General features: G+C 56.6%; 1 protein-coding gene across 2 annotated transcripts in view; it reads left to right on the forward strand.

The window, feature by feature from the left end:
- The window catches only part of SYNE3 (spectrin repeat containing nuclear envelope family member 3), an 83104-nt gene that overhangs the window by 42367 nt on the left and 22609 nt on the right, over positions 1-18128 (forward strand). For both annotated transcript variants that reach the window (XM_075530538.1, XM_075530537.1), the window contains exons 3-8: positions 3484-3656; positions 6039-6348; positions 9387-9548; positions 11582-11929; positions 13275-13411; positions 16618-16792. In XM_075530538.1, coding sequence (XP_075386653.1) covers positions 3484-3656; positions 6039-6348; positions 9387-9548; positions 11582-11929; positions 13275-13411; positions 16618-16792 — 1305 coding nt within the window. The remainder of the gene's footprint in view (positions 1-3483; positions 3657-6038; positions 6349-9386; positions 9549-11581; positions 11930-13274; positions 13412-16617; positions 16793-18128) is intronic.

Consider the following 18128-nt stretch of genomic DNA (forward strand, 5'->3'; position numbering starts at 1 on the left):
GCCCTTCTGCTCTCCGGCATGTTCTCTGCCACCAGCAGGCCTCGGCTTCTCTCAGTTGGATGGCAGGGTGGGCTAGCCCCAGTGGCGGTCAAGTTTGCAGTGTGAACGATCTACCCCTGCAGTTCTGCTGTACAGATCAGGAGAGGAGCATGGGGGCCTCATTTCTCACATGCTCTCAGAACCACGCTTTTCTGTCTGGCCCGGGAGCTTGTCCCCAGGCCCCTGTCTTGGGCAGGAACACCTGTGTGGTCAGGTGTGGCTTCTGAGCCTGGTCCCGTCTTCTGTGTGGTGGACGTCCTTCCAGGAAGGGGCGGGGCCATGCCTCCCCTCTGAGTTCCACGCCCCCTTCCACTGCCCCCACCAGGCTCTGCCCTCAAGCTGGCTCAAGGAAGGGACTCAGAGCCTGTGACTCTAAACTGAACCCAGAGCAGAGAGCCTCCTGGATTTCCCAGCACCCCAGTCTTTATCCTGCAGTTCCCGCTGCCTGGAATGCCAGTTCCCCTAAGTCTGCGTGTGTGTGAGGGGCACCCAGCTGTTGGCGGACTTGACACAGAGCAGGGCCTGGCACGAGGTGGACCCTGGAGACCACTGTTTGGTTTGATGCTGGCTGCAGAGAACCATCTCAAGCCATCTGTCCCTGCCCACGGCCCTTCTCCAGGAGCTTGTGTCCACCGGGCCACTTCTGCACTGGGTTCTAGGCCCTCCCCACCCCCATGGTCAGGGGCAGCTGAGGATTTCCTGGGGCTTTGCCTCCCCAAGGCCAGCGCACGCATCCCTGAGCACCTCACCGTCCCCACCTCCAAGTGCCCGCACCCCCTCTCAAGGCAGGGTGCTAACATCAGCTCCTACGTGAAGCCTTCTTGATTTGATCCGGGGGCTCCCTGGACCTCTTTTCATGCTCTTCTGGCTCTTTTCCTGAATTAGGAAGAGTTACTGTCTTAGAAACTCACAGTAGCCATTCTGCCCTGCGCTGTCCCTCCAGTCACTAGGAGGTAGCGTCGGCTCGATGGCAGTGAGTGAGTGATGCCTTTGAACTACGATACCAGTAAACAACACGGAATATACAGTGCGCCATGTATCCAGAAGAACAAGCCGACCTTGGAAGAAGAACAGCCAGAATGCTCCTTAGAAGCAAGAATGGGGAGACTTCGTCTCACGTACTTTGGACATGTTGTCAGAAGCGGCCAGTCCCAGGAGAAGGAGCGCATGCTTGGTAAAGTGAAGGGGCAGCGAAAAAGAGGAAGACCCCGACAAGATGGACTGACACAGCGGGCGCAGCGAAGGGCTCCAACTTCACAATCGGGAGGATGGCGCAGGGCCTGGCGGGTGTCCTTCTGTTGTGCACGGGGGGGCTGTGGGTCAGACCCGCTCACTGGCCTTGGAGCACTGCGACTGTACAGGCCTTTGGACTCTGTCTTCGCTCCCCTCCCTCCCCTGCCAGGCCTGTGAGCTCAGCACGGTGCTGGCACATAGCAGGTGCTCAGCTGGTCTTAGCTGGATTGAGGGCTCACGCCAGCCAGGGGGCACAGTTCGATGGATGGGGCAGTGAAGGAGGGCAGAGTACCTCTGAGAACATTGCTTCCAGTCCAGAAACAGCCTCTGGCCTCGCTGACCCCAGACACCCAGCAAGCCCACGCCACCCACTGCCACCCAGTCGATTCCAGCCCTCTGGTGACCAGCAGGACCGAGTGAGCGGCCTCCGGGGGCTTCTAAGACCTCGGTCTCGATGGATGAGGACAGCCTCAGAGTCTGATGACAACTGGTTAATGATGATGATGTGATTTCTCTGGGAGCGGCCAGACGTTCATTCTCAGTCCTGCGTGGGGTGCAGAGTGCCCGGCGGTGGGAAGTGGGCGATGCTACTCCATGGAGGGCCCTCAGGAGTGGTCCCCAGATCGACCAGCCCACATCAGCCCCCCTGGATACTTCCTAGGTCCATCTGATGCTCGGCATGGAACTGTCCTCCAAACGGAATGCTGTGGTCTTTGACCTTCGTCCATCAGCCCTTCAAGTCCTCTTTGCTTTTGCTTTCCATCGACTGAGTCTATTCTGACTCACAGCTACCCTGTAGGACACGGTAGACCTGCTCCCGTGGGTTTCTGAGACTGTTACTCTTTACGGGACTCAAAAGTCTCCTCTTTCTCCTGAGGAGCGGCTGGAGGTTCCGAACTGTTGACCTTTCAGTTAGCCACTTGACATGTAACCACTAAGCCACCAGGGCTCCCTGTACTTTCCATCATCCTAGAGCAGTGAAGGAACTCGACGGAGGCCACAGAGGGGAGGCAGTGGATTTGGTACTGGAATCCAGCCCCCCTCAACCACAGTGTCCAAGCGTGAGCTGCCGGCTACTGGATGAAGCTTCTTGCTCATTGCTGTGGCTTCAGCTCCCTCCCAGGACATCCGTCCATGTGCACGTGTTTCACAGAGAAAAGCAATGCCCAGTCCTGTGCTCATGAGGACAGTCACTCCTGGTCATTGACATCCAGGTCTGTGTGGAGGTTGTGTGTGAGTCTTGGGCCTCTGAGATGCTGGTTCCAGGCTGCGACGGAGCAGGTATTTATTCAGGGGGATGCTGCAGTGGCTGGGAGAGACGGTGACCCAGGCCTGCGGGCCCAGTCCAAGTGAGGGAACAGGGCAGGATGGTGGGCAGTGGACTCCGCTCAGGCTGCGGGCTGGAGTTTCAAGGAGAGTTTGGCCAGGCAAGGAGTCCTCCAAGCAGAGAGCTGGATGCCTCCCGGGGACAGATGGGCCTTCTCACTCCTGCATCCTCAGCAGGGGCTGAGCACCCAAGAAGCCAAGTCAGCATGGGTTCCTTGTGCTTGTGCGGTACCCCGTAATGAACTGGTCCATGCAGCAACCCCCCCCCCCCGGGGGGGCATTGCTCATAAGAGATGAGTACGTGAATTCAAGGAAAAGCACCAAAGTCGCTGCCATCGGTGCCAACACATAGCAGCCACCCTCCAGCACAGGGTAGAACTGCCCCTGTGGGTCCTCGAGACTATAACTCTTTACGGGAGTCGAAAGCCTCGTCTTTCTCCCATGGAGCGGCTGGTCGGTTCGAACTTCGGACCTTGAAGTTAGCAGCCCAATGAGTGACCTTGTTTATTGGGTACCCATCATTGGTGCTGGCTGTGAGCAGCTTTGGCGGAGGGGACCAACCTCTGTGAGGGAACCAAGCAAGGGCACTGTACTCCCTGTGTTCCTCTAACCCCCCCAAAGACCCCCAAACCCGGGTCCGGGGACTACTCACACCTCAGATCATGACGCCGTAAGTGGGCCCAGGCGGGGCCAGAGGGACGGCTCTGGCTCAAGTCACCATAGCGCAGTGATTTTGTTCGGCTTTGTTCCTTCCTCTACCCCAGGCTCCCAGCTGCTGCTCTGGCCTCAGAGTCTCGGCTCTCAGCTTGGTGCCACCGTCTGCCCAGCCCCAGCCTGCTGGAGTTGCACCTTGGCCCAGGAAAGTGGTGTTTGTGTTCCCAACAGGAAATCTGCCAGTTGGAGCCCGAGGGGCTTGTGAAGGTGGAGCTGGTGCTCTGTGCAGCAGAGGCCCTCCTGGGGCACTGCCTGGAGGCCCAGAAGCCTGAGATCGTGGCCCAGCTGAAGGAGGTCAAGGCCCGGTGGGAGGAGACTGTCACCTACATGACTCACTGTCACAGGTAGGACGGCTGCCCCACCCACGCCAAGCCTCCTAGGGTTGGGGCCAGCCCTGCCTGCCTCTTTCTCGAGATGAGCAATTCCTCATTGCCACGGCTTTGTCAACCATTCTCCTTCCTCCCCCTTTTCTTATTAATGTGGACAGTGTCATTGACAGTTCATTCCATCTCCTACAATTCACTGGTCCAAGCATAGCAAACAGAGTGGGGGGTCCTCACCACAATCCATCTGGGAACATTTTCTTCTTTCTTGTATTCATTGTTAACTCCCTGTTTTCCCCCAACCTCCACTGCCTTCACCCCAAGAAACTCTTACGCCAGGTCCTGTCTGTATAGATTTACCTATCCCGGATGTCATAGACAGGAAAACTTACAAAAACTAAAAGCAAAAGTGCACACACAAAAACAAACAATAACAAAATAAAACATAGGAAACATCCAGTTGAAAAGATCACAGAAAATAATAAACACTGGAACAAATTCACAATGGCTCAAAGGGGAGACCAGAGAGGATAGATAAGGTGTTAGGTTCCAAGCTGGCCATGTCTGCATTAGTGGACCAATCACTTTCCAGTGCACTTTGACTGACAGCACGTTCTGACAGCCCCGCCCTTGGTCAGAGGGACTTGCTGGAGGCTTGTCCCAAGTGGGGACCCCGCACAGGCATTTGGGACTTTCACTGTCTTTCATGGCCTTCTGCAAACTGGGTGCTCAGAATTTAAGCTCTAATACCATTCCCTCCTCTGGTCTTGGATTTTATTATTTATGATCCTTGGAGCACACCAGCAAGTGTGCCTTTGCTGTACGGACTTAGCCGTCATCTCACTTAGATGCCTGCTTTTTTAAAAGACAGGGCTCTAAGACCCCAGACATCTGATAGCCAGACATCTTTGATTTCTTCACCACACCAACCGTTCTTAATGAGCTTGTTATGTGTTCATCCCTGGGCGGAAGAACAGGGTCTGGGGATATGAACGCCCATCGCCTTGCCGGAAAGCTAACCCAGATGCTCTGCTGGTACCTGGGCGCCAAGTGGTGGGAGGGACCAGGTACATTACAGAGGAAAGTCAGGCTGACCTGGGGGTGACTCCAGAGGGACCTCTTCAACACCCAGTCTCCTCATCTGGACACGGACGTACACAGTGCCCCTTGCAGGTTGAGGGGAGGCTGGAAAGGAGTAACAGAAGTCAAAGGCCAGGCCCCAAGTAGGGCACTCAGCAGGCCCTCTGGCAAGAGCTGCTGCCAGCACCTTCTCTGTCTTCATAAACTGAGGTGGTGAGTGGAGACCAAGGGGCACCCTGCACAGTGCTCTCTGCTGTCCAAATTCTTTCTCCAGAGCCTCCAGGTCAGGTGGCATGGTGCATGTGAGAGAGGGGGCATCCTCGCTGTGTTGCAGAAGAGGAAACTGAGGCAGATGAAGAGCCAGGGCTATGTAGCAAGTTCACAGCACTGTGGCACCCTGATGTCGGCCCCCAAGCCCCTCTTATCCATCCCATTTGCTTACAAAGCACCTGGATCCCATCGTACTCTGCCAGTTATCTGCGGAATCCCCAAAGCAGCCTTCTGTGCCTGGCAAGCCGTCTCCAAGGAGAAATGGCTGGGGGTCTGGTGTCATTCGTGGGAGAGGTCAGGGCTGGAATTTGGACAGAGCGGCATCACCAAGCCTGGTGCTTCTTGGAGTGACTCTGGACACCAGACGTCCTGCCTGCACATTAGTCAGTCCCTGCGGGGGTGGGGTGTGTGTGTGTGTGTGTGTGTGTGTGTGTGTGTGTGTGTGAAGTGGTTAGATCACTAACTAAAAGGTTCACCAACAGAACTGAACCAGAGGTACATTGGAAGAAAGACCTGACCCTGTGCGTCTAAAAGCTTTGTAAAGTAAGCCCTCTGGAGTGTAGCCGTACTCTTGAATGTGGAGGGGCCACGAGCTGAAATCAATCAAGGACAACTGCATTTTGTTTGTCTGTTTGTTTAATGCCGGCCCCTCGGCTCCCCCTTGGGACTTCTTGCTAAGACACAAACCAAAAACACCTAGCTCACTCCTCCTGAGTCATCTCTGACTCACAGCCGCCCTATAGAACAGAGTGGAACCGCCCCTGTGGGTTTTCGAGACTTGAAATCTTTCCTCCGCATGGAGAGACTGGCGAGTCTGAACCACCGATCTCGCGGAAGCAGCTCAATGCGTAGCCTGCTGGGGCCTATCCAGTAGGATGGACGGAGTAGGGATCAGTCTTGGGTATTAACACGCTGTTCAGGGGACTCTCAAGTTGGAGAGGGTGTCGCTGCTCCCACACCCACTCTGTCGCGCTGGGAGGGAGGCGTCAGCGGGCCCGGCTGCCCAGGAGCCAGGTGGGTTGGCTTCATGGCCTCCTCTCCCCCTGTCCACAGCCGCATCGAATGGGTGTGGCTGCACTGGAGCGAATACCTGTTGGCCCGAGATGATTTCTACCGCTGGTTCCAGAAGGTGATGGTCACGCTGGGGCCCCAGGTGGAGCTGCAACTGGGCCTGAAGGAGAAGCAGTGGCAGCTGAGCCAAGCCCAGGTGCTGCTGCACAACGTGGACAACCGGGCCACCCTGTTGGACCGGCTGCTGGAGGAGGCAGCCTCCCTGTTCAACAGGATCGGAGACCCCAGCGTGGACGAGGATGCCCAGAAGAAGATGAAAGCTGAGTACGACGCCGTGAAGGTCAAAGCCCAGGTGAGGCTTGGTTGGCCCTTACCTGTTCATTTCTCTACCCATCGTCTACCCCGCCAGCCACCCATTTGCCTGCTGATTATCCGCTGTCTGCTCACCTTCTGTCCACTCCGCCATTCACTCACTCTGTCTATGCACCTGTCTGCCCCCCAGAATCACCCAGCTATTCACTAGCCGTCCACCCATCTCTCTACCCACCATCCACCCAGCCGGCTTTCCATTTACTGTCTGCCCATGTACCTATTGTCTACTCAACACCCAGCTATCTGTCCATCCTTCCATCCACTCACCCACCTCTCATCCATCTGCCCATCCACCACCCTTCCAGCTCCCCACCTCCTTCCCATATTTCTAGCCATCCACCCATCCATCCCGCACCCACGACTGTGCCCAACACCCCAATCTGGTATCCACACCCCTCCCTGCTCACCACCACCCATCCATGTATCTCCTTAAGCACCCACTCATGCACCATGTGTCCTTCTGTCTGTCCACCCATGGACCTGCCCATGCATTTCATCAGTAAGCTTGTCTAATCAACACTTAGTGACCCACTTGCTCATGTAGTGCTGTAATCAGTCACCTATCCATCCACCCAGGTGAAGGTTTCATTCACATATCCATTTCCCACCCCACCCCCTACTGTCTGCTCCTCCAGCACCTGCCTTGCTCACTTAGTATCACCACTCATCAGCCCACCCACCACCTAACTCCCAACCCACTGCTTTCCCATCAACCCTTCTCCATCCACCCATTCTCCACCGTGTGCCCACCCACATATTTACAATCTACCATCTGCCTCCTTACTCCCTGCACCCCCCCTGTCTTTCAGCTCTCCATCCAGCAATCACCTGTCTGCCTGCCCACTAGGTATCCATCATCACTCAGCTGCGACTCTTCCACTAACCCTCTCATCACCCCCTCCTCCCCCATTCCAAAGCCTGGTGCCCATGGAGAAAACCACCCCCCACCCTCCTCACAGCTGGCCCCTCCCTCCCCTGGTCGCCTTCACATATGCTCGCACGCACCTTCTCCATGTTGGGTGCTGCTCCAAGCCCTGGGGTGCCGAGAATGCAGGGTTCCGTCGGGCCTTCTTCCTGCCCTGCCAGGGAAGCGTCTCCAGTGACGGTGATGTCTGAGGCTGCTGGTCAGTGTGTTCTCCTTTCACGACCGTGCTCTGACTTGGGGGTCCCTGAGTCGTTAGGGGAGCATCACGTTGACCCCGGAGCCAGAATGCTACAGCAGGCCTGAGCTCATTCTTTGCCCAGAGCCCAGCCTGGGCTGGCAGGGAGATGCTCTTTCTGATGCACTTCTGGGCTGAGGGGCCACCCTTTGAGGTTGTGTCCTGTTTGCAGGGGTCTCCACCCTCTGTGGGGGGTGCCTGGCCTTTTCTCCCTCTTGGCCTTTGGGGAGAGCCCCAAGTTTGCCAGATCCACACAGAGACTCCTGAGGGGAGCAGATGGCTCATTTAGAATCCATAGAAGCATCTACCTTCCCCGGCTTCCCACGAGGCCCCCAGAAGCTCCAAGCTCTGGGTCAGAGCTGACAGAAGGCCCTTTCGCCTCTGCCCCTTGGCGGGCCTGCAGGTGGTGTTTTGTTAGGCTGTGCACAGGGTTGCTGTAAGTCGGAACGGACCCAAGGCCACGTAATCACAGCCACAGAACTGCCAGCTGCTGCTCTCCAGCTTTTGTGGGACCTGACTCATTTAATCCTCACTGCACCTCCCACCCCGGGGGCCCTGGTGGTGCAGGGGTTAAGCACTCAGCTGCTTCTCCATGGGACAAAGATGAGGCAGCCTGCTTCTGGAAGGACATACAGTCTTGGAAACCCACAGGGGCAGGTCTACCCTGTCCTATAGGGCCCCATGAGTCAGTATGGACTCAATAGTGGGATTTTTTTGGTACCCTGGCACTGTTATGCTCAGGGAGGGGTGAATTACCAGCCTCGGGCAGCTGAGCATCCAGGCCCATGCTCTTAACTTCTGTGGAACCTGCTCAGGAGGGGCCTGACCCTGGAATGCCAGGTTTCAGGGCTTGGACTGAGCCTGGGGAAGTAGGAAGTCTTGGGGGGCTTCAGGAGGGGCACTATGGGGGGGTGCTTTGAAAGCTGGAGTCTCTAGGTGTGCCGTGGTCACTGCAAGTCCCTTCTTGAGTGCCAGCCACCCCAGCAGGGACACTGTCACCTCCCCAAGTGTCAGCCACCCCAGGACATAGTCTCTCTCAGTCCTGTGTTCTCAGAGCCTGGCGGGGTTGGCTGGAAACAGAGGTGAGGTGATGGCAGCAGGTAGGACAGGGCACAGTGTGTGTGTGTGTGTGGGGTGGTGTTCTCACATGCTCTGCAGGTGGATTTTCTTTCTTGATGGTCACGAGGTTCTCTCTCCCTGCTTCCTCGCTGGCTGGCTTATACCCAGAGAGATGCCAGTGTGACCAGCCTCCTCCGTTAGTATGTCACACAGCCTGCTTGCATGGTGCCACCCCATCATTTGGAGAGAGTTGTTAGGTGCCAATGGGCCAGTCATGACCCATAGGGACCCCATGTACAAGAGAGCAAAACCGTGCCCTGTCCTGCCCTGTAGTCCCTGTCACACGCAAGCCCCTGGTTGCAGCCACTGTGTCAATCCATCTCATTGAGGGCCTTCCTTGATCGCCACCCGTCGACTTTACCAAGCATGCTGGGACTGGTCTCTCCTGGCAGCATGTCCAGGGGCCTCCCAGGGGCATGCTGGCCGTACTTCTTCCCAGACGGAGCCGTTTGTTCCTTTGGCCACCGCGATCCTTTCTATGGTCTTCGCCAGCACCCTCATTCAAATGCAGCGATTCTTCTGCGATCTTCTGTGACCCGGCCAGAGGAGCCATACTTAAGCACCGTCCCTTCACCACACACAGATGCACACATGCAAATACTGACACACACACCTATGGGCGCGGGTGCGCGCGGGCACACACGCACGCAGGCACATGCAGTCTGCAGACTTCTTAGTCTGGAAGGTTGTCGGGCTTGACTCCTTCATGGATGGCCATGATGCCCCTCCCCCCTTACAGGCCCGGGTGGCCCTGCTGCAGGAGGTGACCCAGGAGCACGAGCAGTACCAGGCGGGCGTGGACGAGTTCCAGCAGTGGCTGCAGGCAGTGATGGAGAGGGTGGACAACTGCATGGGGCGGCAATGCAAGCTGACCAGCCCACAGTGCCTCGCCGCCCTGCAGGTAAGTCGGCTCTGGGAGGTCCCGGGCGGTGAGTCTATTTAGTGAGGCCATGCTGGCTGTCCTGGGAGCCACCATGGCAGGAGAAGCCTGGGCTTAGTGAGCAGTGGTCAGCCACAGCTGCTGTGTGGACGTCTCTTCCTGGTGGTGCAGGGGGGAGGAGCTCGGCTGCTGACTGTGAGGTCGGCGGTTCAAGCCCATTGGCTGCTCCACGGGAGATGATGCGGCTCGCTGTTTCCACAAAGATGACAGCCTTGGGGACACCCCCTGCACCCTCCTTCAGGGTCACTATAAGTGGCCATCAACTCCATGGCAGTGGATTTGGGTTGGATTTTCTGCCCCAGCAGGGCATTGGCAAACTCAAGGTCACTAACCAGCTGTCTAGACCAGTGGGTCTCACACAACAGGACAATTATCCAACCCTACCCACAACCAGGAAGACTCAATCTGGTGGCACCCTCAGTGCTTACAACTGGAGAAGGGGTACAGCTGGCATCTAGCAGGTGGGGGCCAGGCAGGTTGCCTAACACGCCCAGGATGCCATCCCTCCAGAGAATTATCCAGCCCCTGAGGTCAACAGTCCCAAGGTTGGTCTAGACAGAGGCCTCGGTTCTCAGGCAGGAGACGTTGGGGTCTCCCAGCCTCTCTGACTGATTGTGTGGCCCGAGGAAGCTGCTGGCCCCTGAAGAACAAGTGGGCAGCTGGCTTCCAATGGCACGGGACCTGCTTGACAATGCTGGCCGTGCCAAGTAGTGCCTGGACTGAAGTACAGTTCATAGTTAAACAAACTCACTTGTGTGAACAAGGACGACTGCCTACTTAGCTGACCCCAAGGCCTGGAGTGGGGTATCAGTGGATACCGTGGATTAGTCTGGGTTGACTGGAGAAACAAATTCATAGACACTCATATGTGTATAAGAAAGAGCTCTGTATACAAGAGTAATTATATATTGAGAAACAGCCCAGCCTAGCCCAGATCAAGCCCATAAGCCTGATATTAGCCCGTATGTCTGACACCAATCTTTAAATTCCACTTCAGACTCACGCAACACATGCAATGATGCCAAATGTAGGAAAATCATAGGCCAGTGGGTGGAAAGTCTTGTGGATCCAGTGGCAGTGGAAGTATTTCAGTGCTGACAGGGGTCTCCACATGGCTCCTTCAGCTCCAGGGCTCTAGCATAGCTCCATGTGTCTTCTCAACAGGAATGTCTTGCAGGGAGTGTTTGTGTGTCCCGCTTCCGCGAGCTATTCCTCTCCTTAGCAGCTCCAAATGAGGTCATCAAACTGTATGCAACCTGAAAGACTAACCTCCACCCCTTCACTCTTTAGTCTCAAATTGACAACAGATTATGTAACTACCACCAGAACCAAACACCAACCAAACTGACCCACAGTGACCCCGTCGGATGGAACAGAATAGCCCCTTTGGGTTTTTGAGACCGTAAATCTTTATGGGACCAGACAGCCTCATCTTTTTCCCTTGGAACAGCGAGCGGGTTCAAACTGCTGAGCTGTAGGTTATCAGCCCAACCCGCCATGCCAGCAGGGCTACTTAAAAGCAGTAGAGAGTCACGCAGATGCTGTAGTTGTTGGTAGGTGCAGAACCATCGTTCTGAGTCACAGCGACCCTGTGTACGGCAGAGGGACACACTGCCCAGCCCTGCGCCATCCTCACCACTGCCCTTATTCCAGAACCCATCATTGCAGCCACTGTGCCAGGCCTCCTGGTTATAAAGACAAACAGAGACGTGCCAGGCATTAACAACAGAGGCATCCAGCAAAGCCTTTCTCTTGGAAAACGACTTGGGGAGGGCTGGCTCCCGAGTTCTGAGTCAGTTCTGTCTATCACAGAGGGTCCTCCCCTGGGGAAGGTGCCCCACAGGGTTACTCAGGACTCCAGGTGTTAGCAGACAGCCTGACCTCCGGGGTGGAGGGGGAGGTCGCTCTGGGCAGTAGAGCAAATGTTTTTAAAGTCCCCCACTGCTTCCCTCCCTCCCCCCACATGTCTTTCCCGGCCCCTGTACCTCCTTTAGGACATCGCCAATGAGCTCCCGAGGGGCGAGGGGTCCTTGAGGAGGCTGGAGGAGCAGTCCAGGGCCGTCATCCAGAACACTTCTCCCTTGGGGGCCGAGAAGATAACCCAGGAGCTGAGCGAGCTGCGCAGAGTCCTGGAGAAGCTTCGCGGGCTCTGCGGGAAGGAAGAGGAGAGGCTGCGGCAGGTCCTGGCGGCCCAGGATGCCAGTGGGCAGCAGATTGGGCACCTGGAGGCAGAGCTTGCAGAGTTCCAGAAGGGGCTCAGGCGGCTGGCAGAGGAGGGCCTGCCACCTGCAACGGAGGCTGGGACAGAGGATGAGCTGGTGGCCCGCTGGAGACGCTACTCGGTGAGCAACGCTGTGTGCAGGGTGGTCTGTGCTTTGTCTCAGGCCTCACTGCGGCCTTCCTCAACGTGGCTCACCTGCCCCAGGTCCCTGAGGCCTCCCTGCGTTGAGAGATGGCTGGATGGAAGGAAGCGGGTGGCGTTGGGCCAGGCTTAACCCCGGAGTCTCCGTCGTGAGGGTGGTCTGAGCGCCATCACCCCTGTGCATGGAAGAGAAGACTGAGGTGCCAGCAGCTCAGATGATGCATGCCCAGTACCAGAAGAGGCGTGGGCGTGAACTTGAACCCCGAGAGGGTCGGGCTCAGCCGCCATGCCCTCTCAATATTAGATAATGGCCGTCATGGGAAGAATGGCCACTGGGTCACCAGACACTTGTCCAGGCTGTGACCACAGGCCGATCTGTCCCCGAAGCCATCCTGGGGCCCTGCTGGATGAGTCACCGGCCTAGGAGACTCCTGGCACCTACCATAGACCTCAGACTAGTTTTCTGGCCAAACTGGTCAGTCCAGAAATGCGAGCCCATCCTGTGGGCCCATCCTCCCGGGCATCCCGGGCCACCAGCTAACCAGTGATGAAGTCACTGGCACCTCAGGGCTCGGAGGGCCCTCCACAAGCAGGGAAACGGAGGGTAAGGGCAGTCTGGTTGCCCAGAGGTGGGACCTCAGCTTCCCCTGAGTGACCTAGCCACCCCCGGACCCTTGGCCTTGGCATAGCCTGTGCTGACACGGCCTGGCTCAGTGGACAGGTCTCTGGCCAGAGGCAGTCCATGTTCTGTTGCCCCTTGACCTGGGCTGTGCTGGGTACAGAGTGCACCAGGTGTGTCCTTACACCAAGCACCTCCTGAGGCCGCTAGGAGCTCCCCGCTGTGAGGACCAGGCCACGGCTGAGCGGGGCACTGTTAGGCAGGGGTACAGGCCGGTCCCCACTTCTGCCTGTTTTATGGAGCGTGAGCCTTTCCAGCAAGGTCAAAGTCCAGCAAGCCTACTTAGAACAGCACGAAGCGCTGCCTGGCCCTGCACCATCCTCGCCGTCAGTGCGAGGGTTGAGGCCAGGGTTGGAGTGGCTGTGTCCGGGCAGCTCTTCGACCCTCTGCTGCACTGAGCACGTCCTTCTCCAGGGACTGGTCCCTCCCGAGAGCATGTCCATAGGCAGCGAGATGAAGCATCTCCTAACCACCATCAGAAACAAAGAGAGTCCATGCCTTGTTCTGCATCGCCGGGCGTGGGGGCTGGAGGGACAGAGAACAGGGGCCTAGTCCACAGTGGGGCTTTCAGTCCCTGCATGGGGGTCTCAGTTTCACCCAAGCTGCGAGCTGTGGTCATCCTGACTCTGGTGCGTCCTGTTCGCAGACAACCCGGGCAGCACTGGCCGCCGAGGAGCCCCGGGTGGCCCGGCTGCAGGCCCAGATAAAGAAGCTCCTCATCTTCTCCCAGGACCTGCAGCCCCTCTTGGACAGCGTGGTGGCCGCCCTGCAGGAGTACCAGAGGTACTGGGTGGGGGAGACTGTGGGCCTGACTGCGGGGCCTCCCACCCACCTGTCCCCTCCCCGAAGGTGAGCCTGCTTCTTCCTGCAGCCCAGCAACCTGATAGTCATTCCTGGGCCTCTTGATTGGCTAAGCATTTTGCTCCCACAAAGAACCCTGGCCTTGGCCTCTTTTCTGCAGCTGAGCACTTGGTGGGAGGATGGGGTAGGGCATGGCCCGGGGGAACCAAACCAAACCAAAGTCACTGCCATTGAGCCCATTCATCCTTATCACCCTCTGGGACAGGGTTGAACTTCCCCTGAGGGTTTCCAAGTGTGTAAATCTTTATGGCAATAGAAAGCCTCATCTTTCTCCTGAGGAGTGGCTGGTGGGTTTGAACTGCCTGCCTGTGATTAGCAGCCCAATGTATAACGCAAACTCACTGCCATCAAATTAGTTCTGACTCAGGCTGACTGTACAGGACTGGGTAGAGCTGCCTCTTCAGGTTTCTGAGACTCTTTCCAGGGGTAGAAAACCTCCTAGTCTGTCTCCTGGGGAGCACCTGGTGGTTTTGAACTGCTCTGCTGACCTTGTGGTAAGCAGCCCAATATGTAAGCACTATGTCACCAGATCTCCTTCGCACTGGGGAGGGGTCCCCCTTTTGACAGTCTGTCGAGTGGACACTGACTTGTACAAACCTCGGGTGTGACTGGGTAGATCCGTCTTCTGAGCATATCCAGGGAAACTGGAACCTCCAGCCTATGGTCAGCAGCTGGACACAGCATGCAAAGGGAGGGCATCTTAGTGGACGCACAGCGTCGTCCTGCCTTCTGAAGGCACTGAGACTCCAAGACCTCAGCCAGGCCGGACGCCTTCCTCGACCCCACCCCCATTGGCCCCGCTCCGCCCTTGGCAGGGCCTCTGAGTTCCCAGCTGAGGCTGCGGGGCTGGACTGAGTGAAAGGTACGTTTGGAATCTGTCCAGATTTGGGGTGCGGAGCCCCAGGTGTTTTACATACTCAGCACTGTCACCAGAACTAGGCCGATCTCCGTCCTCTGCTGACTCAGGGGCTTGGTTCTAGGCACCAAGCCTAGGCACCCTGCCGGGCGCCTCTCTGTCTCTCTGTGCAGTGAATCCTGGTAGAGTCTGGATCTCCGGAGGTGGGCTGGGTTTCTTGTGCTCAGAACAACCCGGGGTCCCTGCTGGTCTCTACTGGGTGTAGAGGGGGCGCTGGGGAGGCTTTTGTGGTTGGGGCAGGGGCTGCTGAGCCCTCGAGACTGGTGGAATTGTGGTTGGGAATTATCTTGGTCAGGGGCCCTGAGGGTGTTGGGAGGGGGTGCGGTCGGGGGGAGGGCTTGGGAGTTCCAACCCAGCTAAAGGGCAGCAGCAAAAAGGTGTGGCAGTCTGTGTCTATAAGGGTGATAGCCTGGTTGGGAGCGAAGGGGGAACAGATCACATGATCCACATACAACCCCCGCCCAGGGGGACGGACAACAGAAAAGTGGGTGAAAGGAGACATGAAAAAAATAATAATTTATAAATTAACCTGGGTTAATGGGGGAGGAGGGAGAGGAAGGAGCTGATACCAAGGGCTCAAGTAGAAAGAAAATGCTTTGAAAAGGATGATGGCAGTATACGTACAAATGGGCTTGACACATGAATGGATTGTGATAAGAGCTGTAAGAGCCCCCAATAAAGTGATTTTTGACAAAGGATGGTAGGGGACGTTCTGCCCTGTCCTGTCGGGTCACTCACTGTGAGTCAGAATGGATTCCCTAGTGGTGGACGTGGTTTGGTGTTTTGGTTTTTTCCAGAGTCAGCAAGGCGCAGGTTCGTTTGGTAGTGACCATCAGGGCAGCTGGTTAGCAGGATCCTATAGCAGGTCTAGCCTCTCCCTGGGCCCGCCGCTGTACCAGGGGCTGGTGTTTGTTCTGATTTTCTACAGAGCTTCCCTGGGGCACCTGTGGGGGGCGGGGTATGTGAGTAGCAGGTTCAAATGCCAGCGCCAGCTGAGATGGGGGCTCATTGCCAGCACGGGATGCTTAGCAGGCACCCTCGTATGTTGTCATAAATCGACGTTGCTACATTCCGTCGGGTCCTCTTTTCTGCAGAACTGTTTGCACTTGACTTTTCCGTCTCTGAATACAGCTGTTGATGGACGGCCTCTGGTCAGTCGAGTGTCTCAGGGTCTTTGTGAGTCTGCTTCTGCCGGCTGTTGTTTCTGTTGCTTCTCGTCCGGGTTCCCCTTGGTGGCGACTTGCCTGCTCATGCGCCCGGTGCTTTGTCACTCTTGGCTGGCATCGTGTGGAAAAGGATTGGGGAAGTTGCTTACTATGTGGACCTGGGATGGTGGCATCTCACACCAGGAAGGGCTTTGTTTGCTGCTGCTAATGGACTGGACTGTCCAGTCTGAGGCCTCTGGACTCTGAGGGCCCCTGGTTTGAAGCTGGGTTGTAAGTCTGTCTAAAGGTTAGCGTACTTCTGGTGTGAAGTCCCAGACCTCCCAGGTCCTAGCTGAAATTGGAGCGTGGCTAGCAGGACCAGGCCTTTGGTGGACTCTGACCTGTGACCCTTGCCCCCTAGCTCTGCCAGAAGTGTTGTTTAGTTTTGTACCTGTTTTTCCCAGGTTGTCAAATGCCCTCACGGGATAAGTAGCCGATGCATGTGGTTGGGTTTTATTTGACCTATTCCACAGATCGTGTTTTCAGTGGCCCTTGGTGGGAGGGCTAGTTGGAATGGACTTAGTCTTCCATCCCCGGAGGATGACCACTCCACCTGCCACCTCATGCCGTTCTCACGGGCAGGTTGCTCTGTCCCTGTGTGGAAACTGAGGCTCCAAAGAGTTGAGGCTCAAACCTGAGCAAGGCTGAAGGCTCTAATTAAGGCCACACACCTGGTCTGACGTGGCTTTCTCCACTCTTGCCAGCTACTTCAGAACCCCAGGATACTCACATACCCCGTGTCTATAAAGTCCTGGGAACCCACCCACCCATCCTGGGAACCCACCCACCCAGTGTTTTCCCTTGGGAAGGCCCGAGGCCTTGGGCAATGCTTTTCCACAATCCTAATACCTTTTCCACATTCCTAGTAAATCCATAGCACCGTAGATAGTCCCTTCAGCTGGTGCAGTAGGAGAGAGTTCTCCTGGGGGACCCGGGATTCTGGGTGGATGGACTCCCTTCTGCACTGACCCCCACTCTCAGTGCCCACTGCCTCCCGTCCCCTGCAGCCTGAAGGGGCAAAGCGCCAGGCTCTGCAATGCCACCTCGGCGGAGCTGCTGCAGCGCTTCCAGCGACCCCTGCAGGACCTGCAGCTGTGGAGGGCGCTGGCCCTGAAACTCCTGGACATCACCGCCAGCCTGCCAGACCTGCCCTCCATCCATACCTTCCTGCCCCAGATCGAGGTAACCCCGGGGGCCAGTGGGGCTAGCTAGGGGTAGCTGGGATGGGCTGCCAGTCCCCTGTGCCTTCCCACGACCTCACTGGGAAAAGCCTGTCCCCAGTCCTGCACACATCTGTCCAGTGTCAAACTCGTAGTAAATGATGCCAGCCACAGAAGCCCACAGGTCTTGAAGGAGTTGTCCATGAGCTGAGCTGGCCCCAGGGTCCTGCACCACCCCCTCACCCACCCTGGACTCTCGCCCCGCCCTTCTGGGCCACCTCAAAGCCAGAGCCGCCCTGGCCAGAGGAAAGAACACTGCCTCGAGAGGGCAGCATAGGGAACACTGCTTTTGTGGGGCATCAGCTCAGATGCCCGGGGCCGTGGGTCTTTCTCATAAGGACGCTTTCTGAATTCCCAATGCCTCATGAAGCATCTCTGGGTGGCTTGACTCTTTATCCAAAGGTTGATGGTTGGGACCCACCCAGAGGGCTGCCTCCCTCTCAGGTCTCAAAATGATGGCCGCCCACCACTCCTGATGAGAGTGCAAGTCCTCCCAGAAACCCCCCAGCTGACATCTCCGTAGAGCCCATTGACCAGAGCAGGGTCTATGACCACCCTGGCTCAACCTCTGGCTGAGGCTGGCATTCATAATATTATTCCTAGCTCTCGGCCAACCCCGTTGCCACAGAAACAAAAACCAGGTCCTTCGGCGATGAAGAGAGAAATGGCTGTTGGGTAAAGAGCCAAGTGTCCGCCTCAAATGCCCCTCAGCATGGCCGGGTGCTAAGGAACACCAAGGACATGCAGCGGAGGGAGCCTCAGCCCCTTCTCCATCCTACCTGTTAATTTTCATTCTGATGACAAGTCATACCTACTTAAACAACAACAACACACACACACAAAAAAAACTCACTGCCTTCGAGGCAATGCTGACTCACAGTAACCCTTCAGGACAGAGAAACCCGCCACCCTGTTAGTTCTGAGTAGACAGCCCTGACTTTCTTCCCAAGAGCTGCCTGGTGGTTTCTAACCACTAACCTTGCAGTTAGCAGCCCAACACATAACCACCAGGCCACCGCGGCTCCTCTCAGACTTGCAGGGTGGTAAGAAACACCAAGCGCATAGAGCGGGGGCCTTCACTCTTTCCCATCTCACTGTTTTCAGTTCTGATGAGAAGTCCTACTTACTTCAAGCAACCAACCAAACAAACCCAAACTCACTGCCACTGAGGCAGTGCCTACTCTTAGTGACCCTGCAGGAAAGGGCGGAATGCCCCTGTGAGTTCCCAAGACTAACTGTTGGTGGGAGTAGAAAGCCCCGTCTTTCTCCTGAGGAGCAACTGGTGGTTTCGAACTGCT

This window comes from Tenrec ecaudatus, chromosome 14 (assembly GCF_050624435.1).
Source record: "Tenrec ecaudatus isolate mTenEca1 chromosome 14, mTenEca1.hap1, whole genome shotgun sequence".
Classification (NCBI taxonomy): Eukaryota; Metazoa; Chordata; class Mammalia; order Afrosoricida; family Tenrecidae; genus Tenrec; species Tenrec ecaudatus.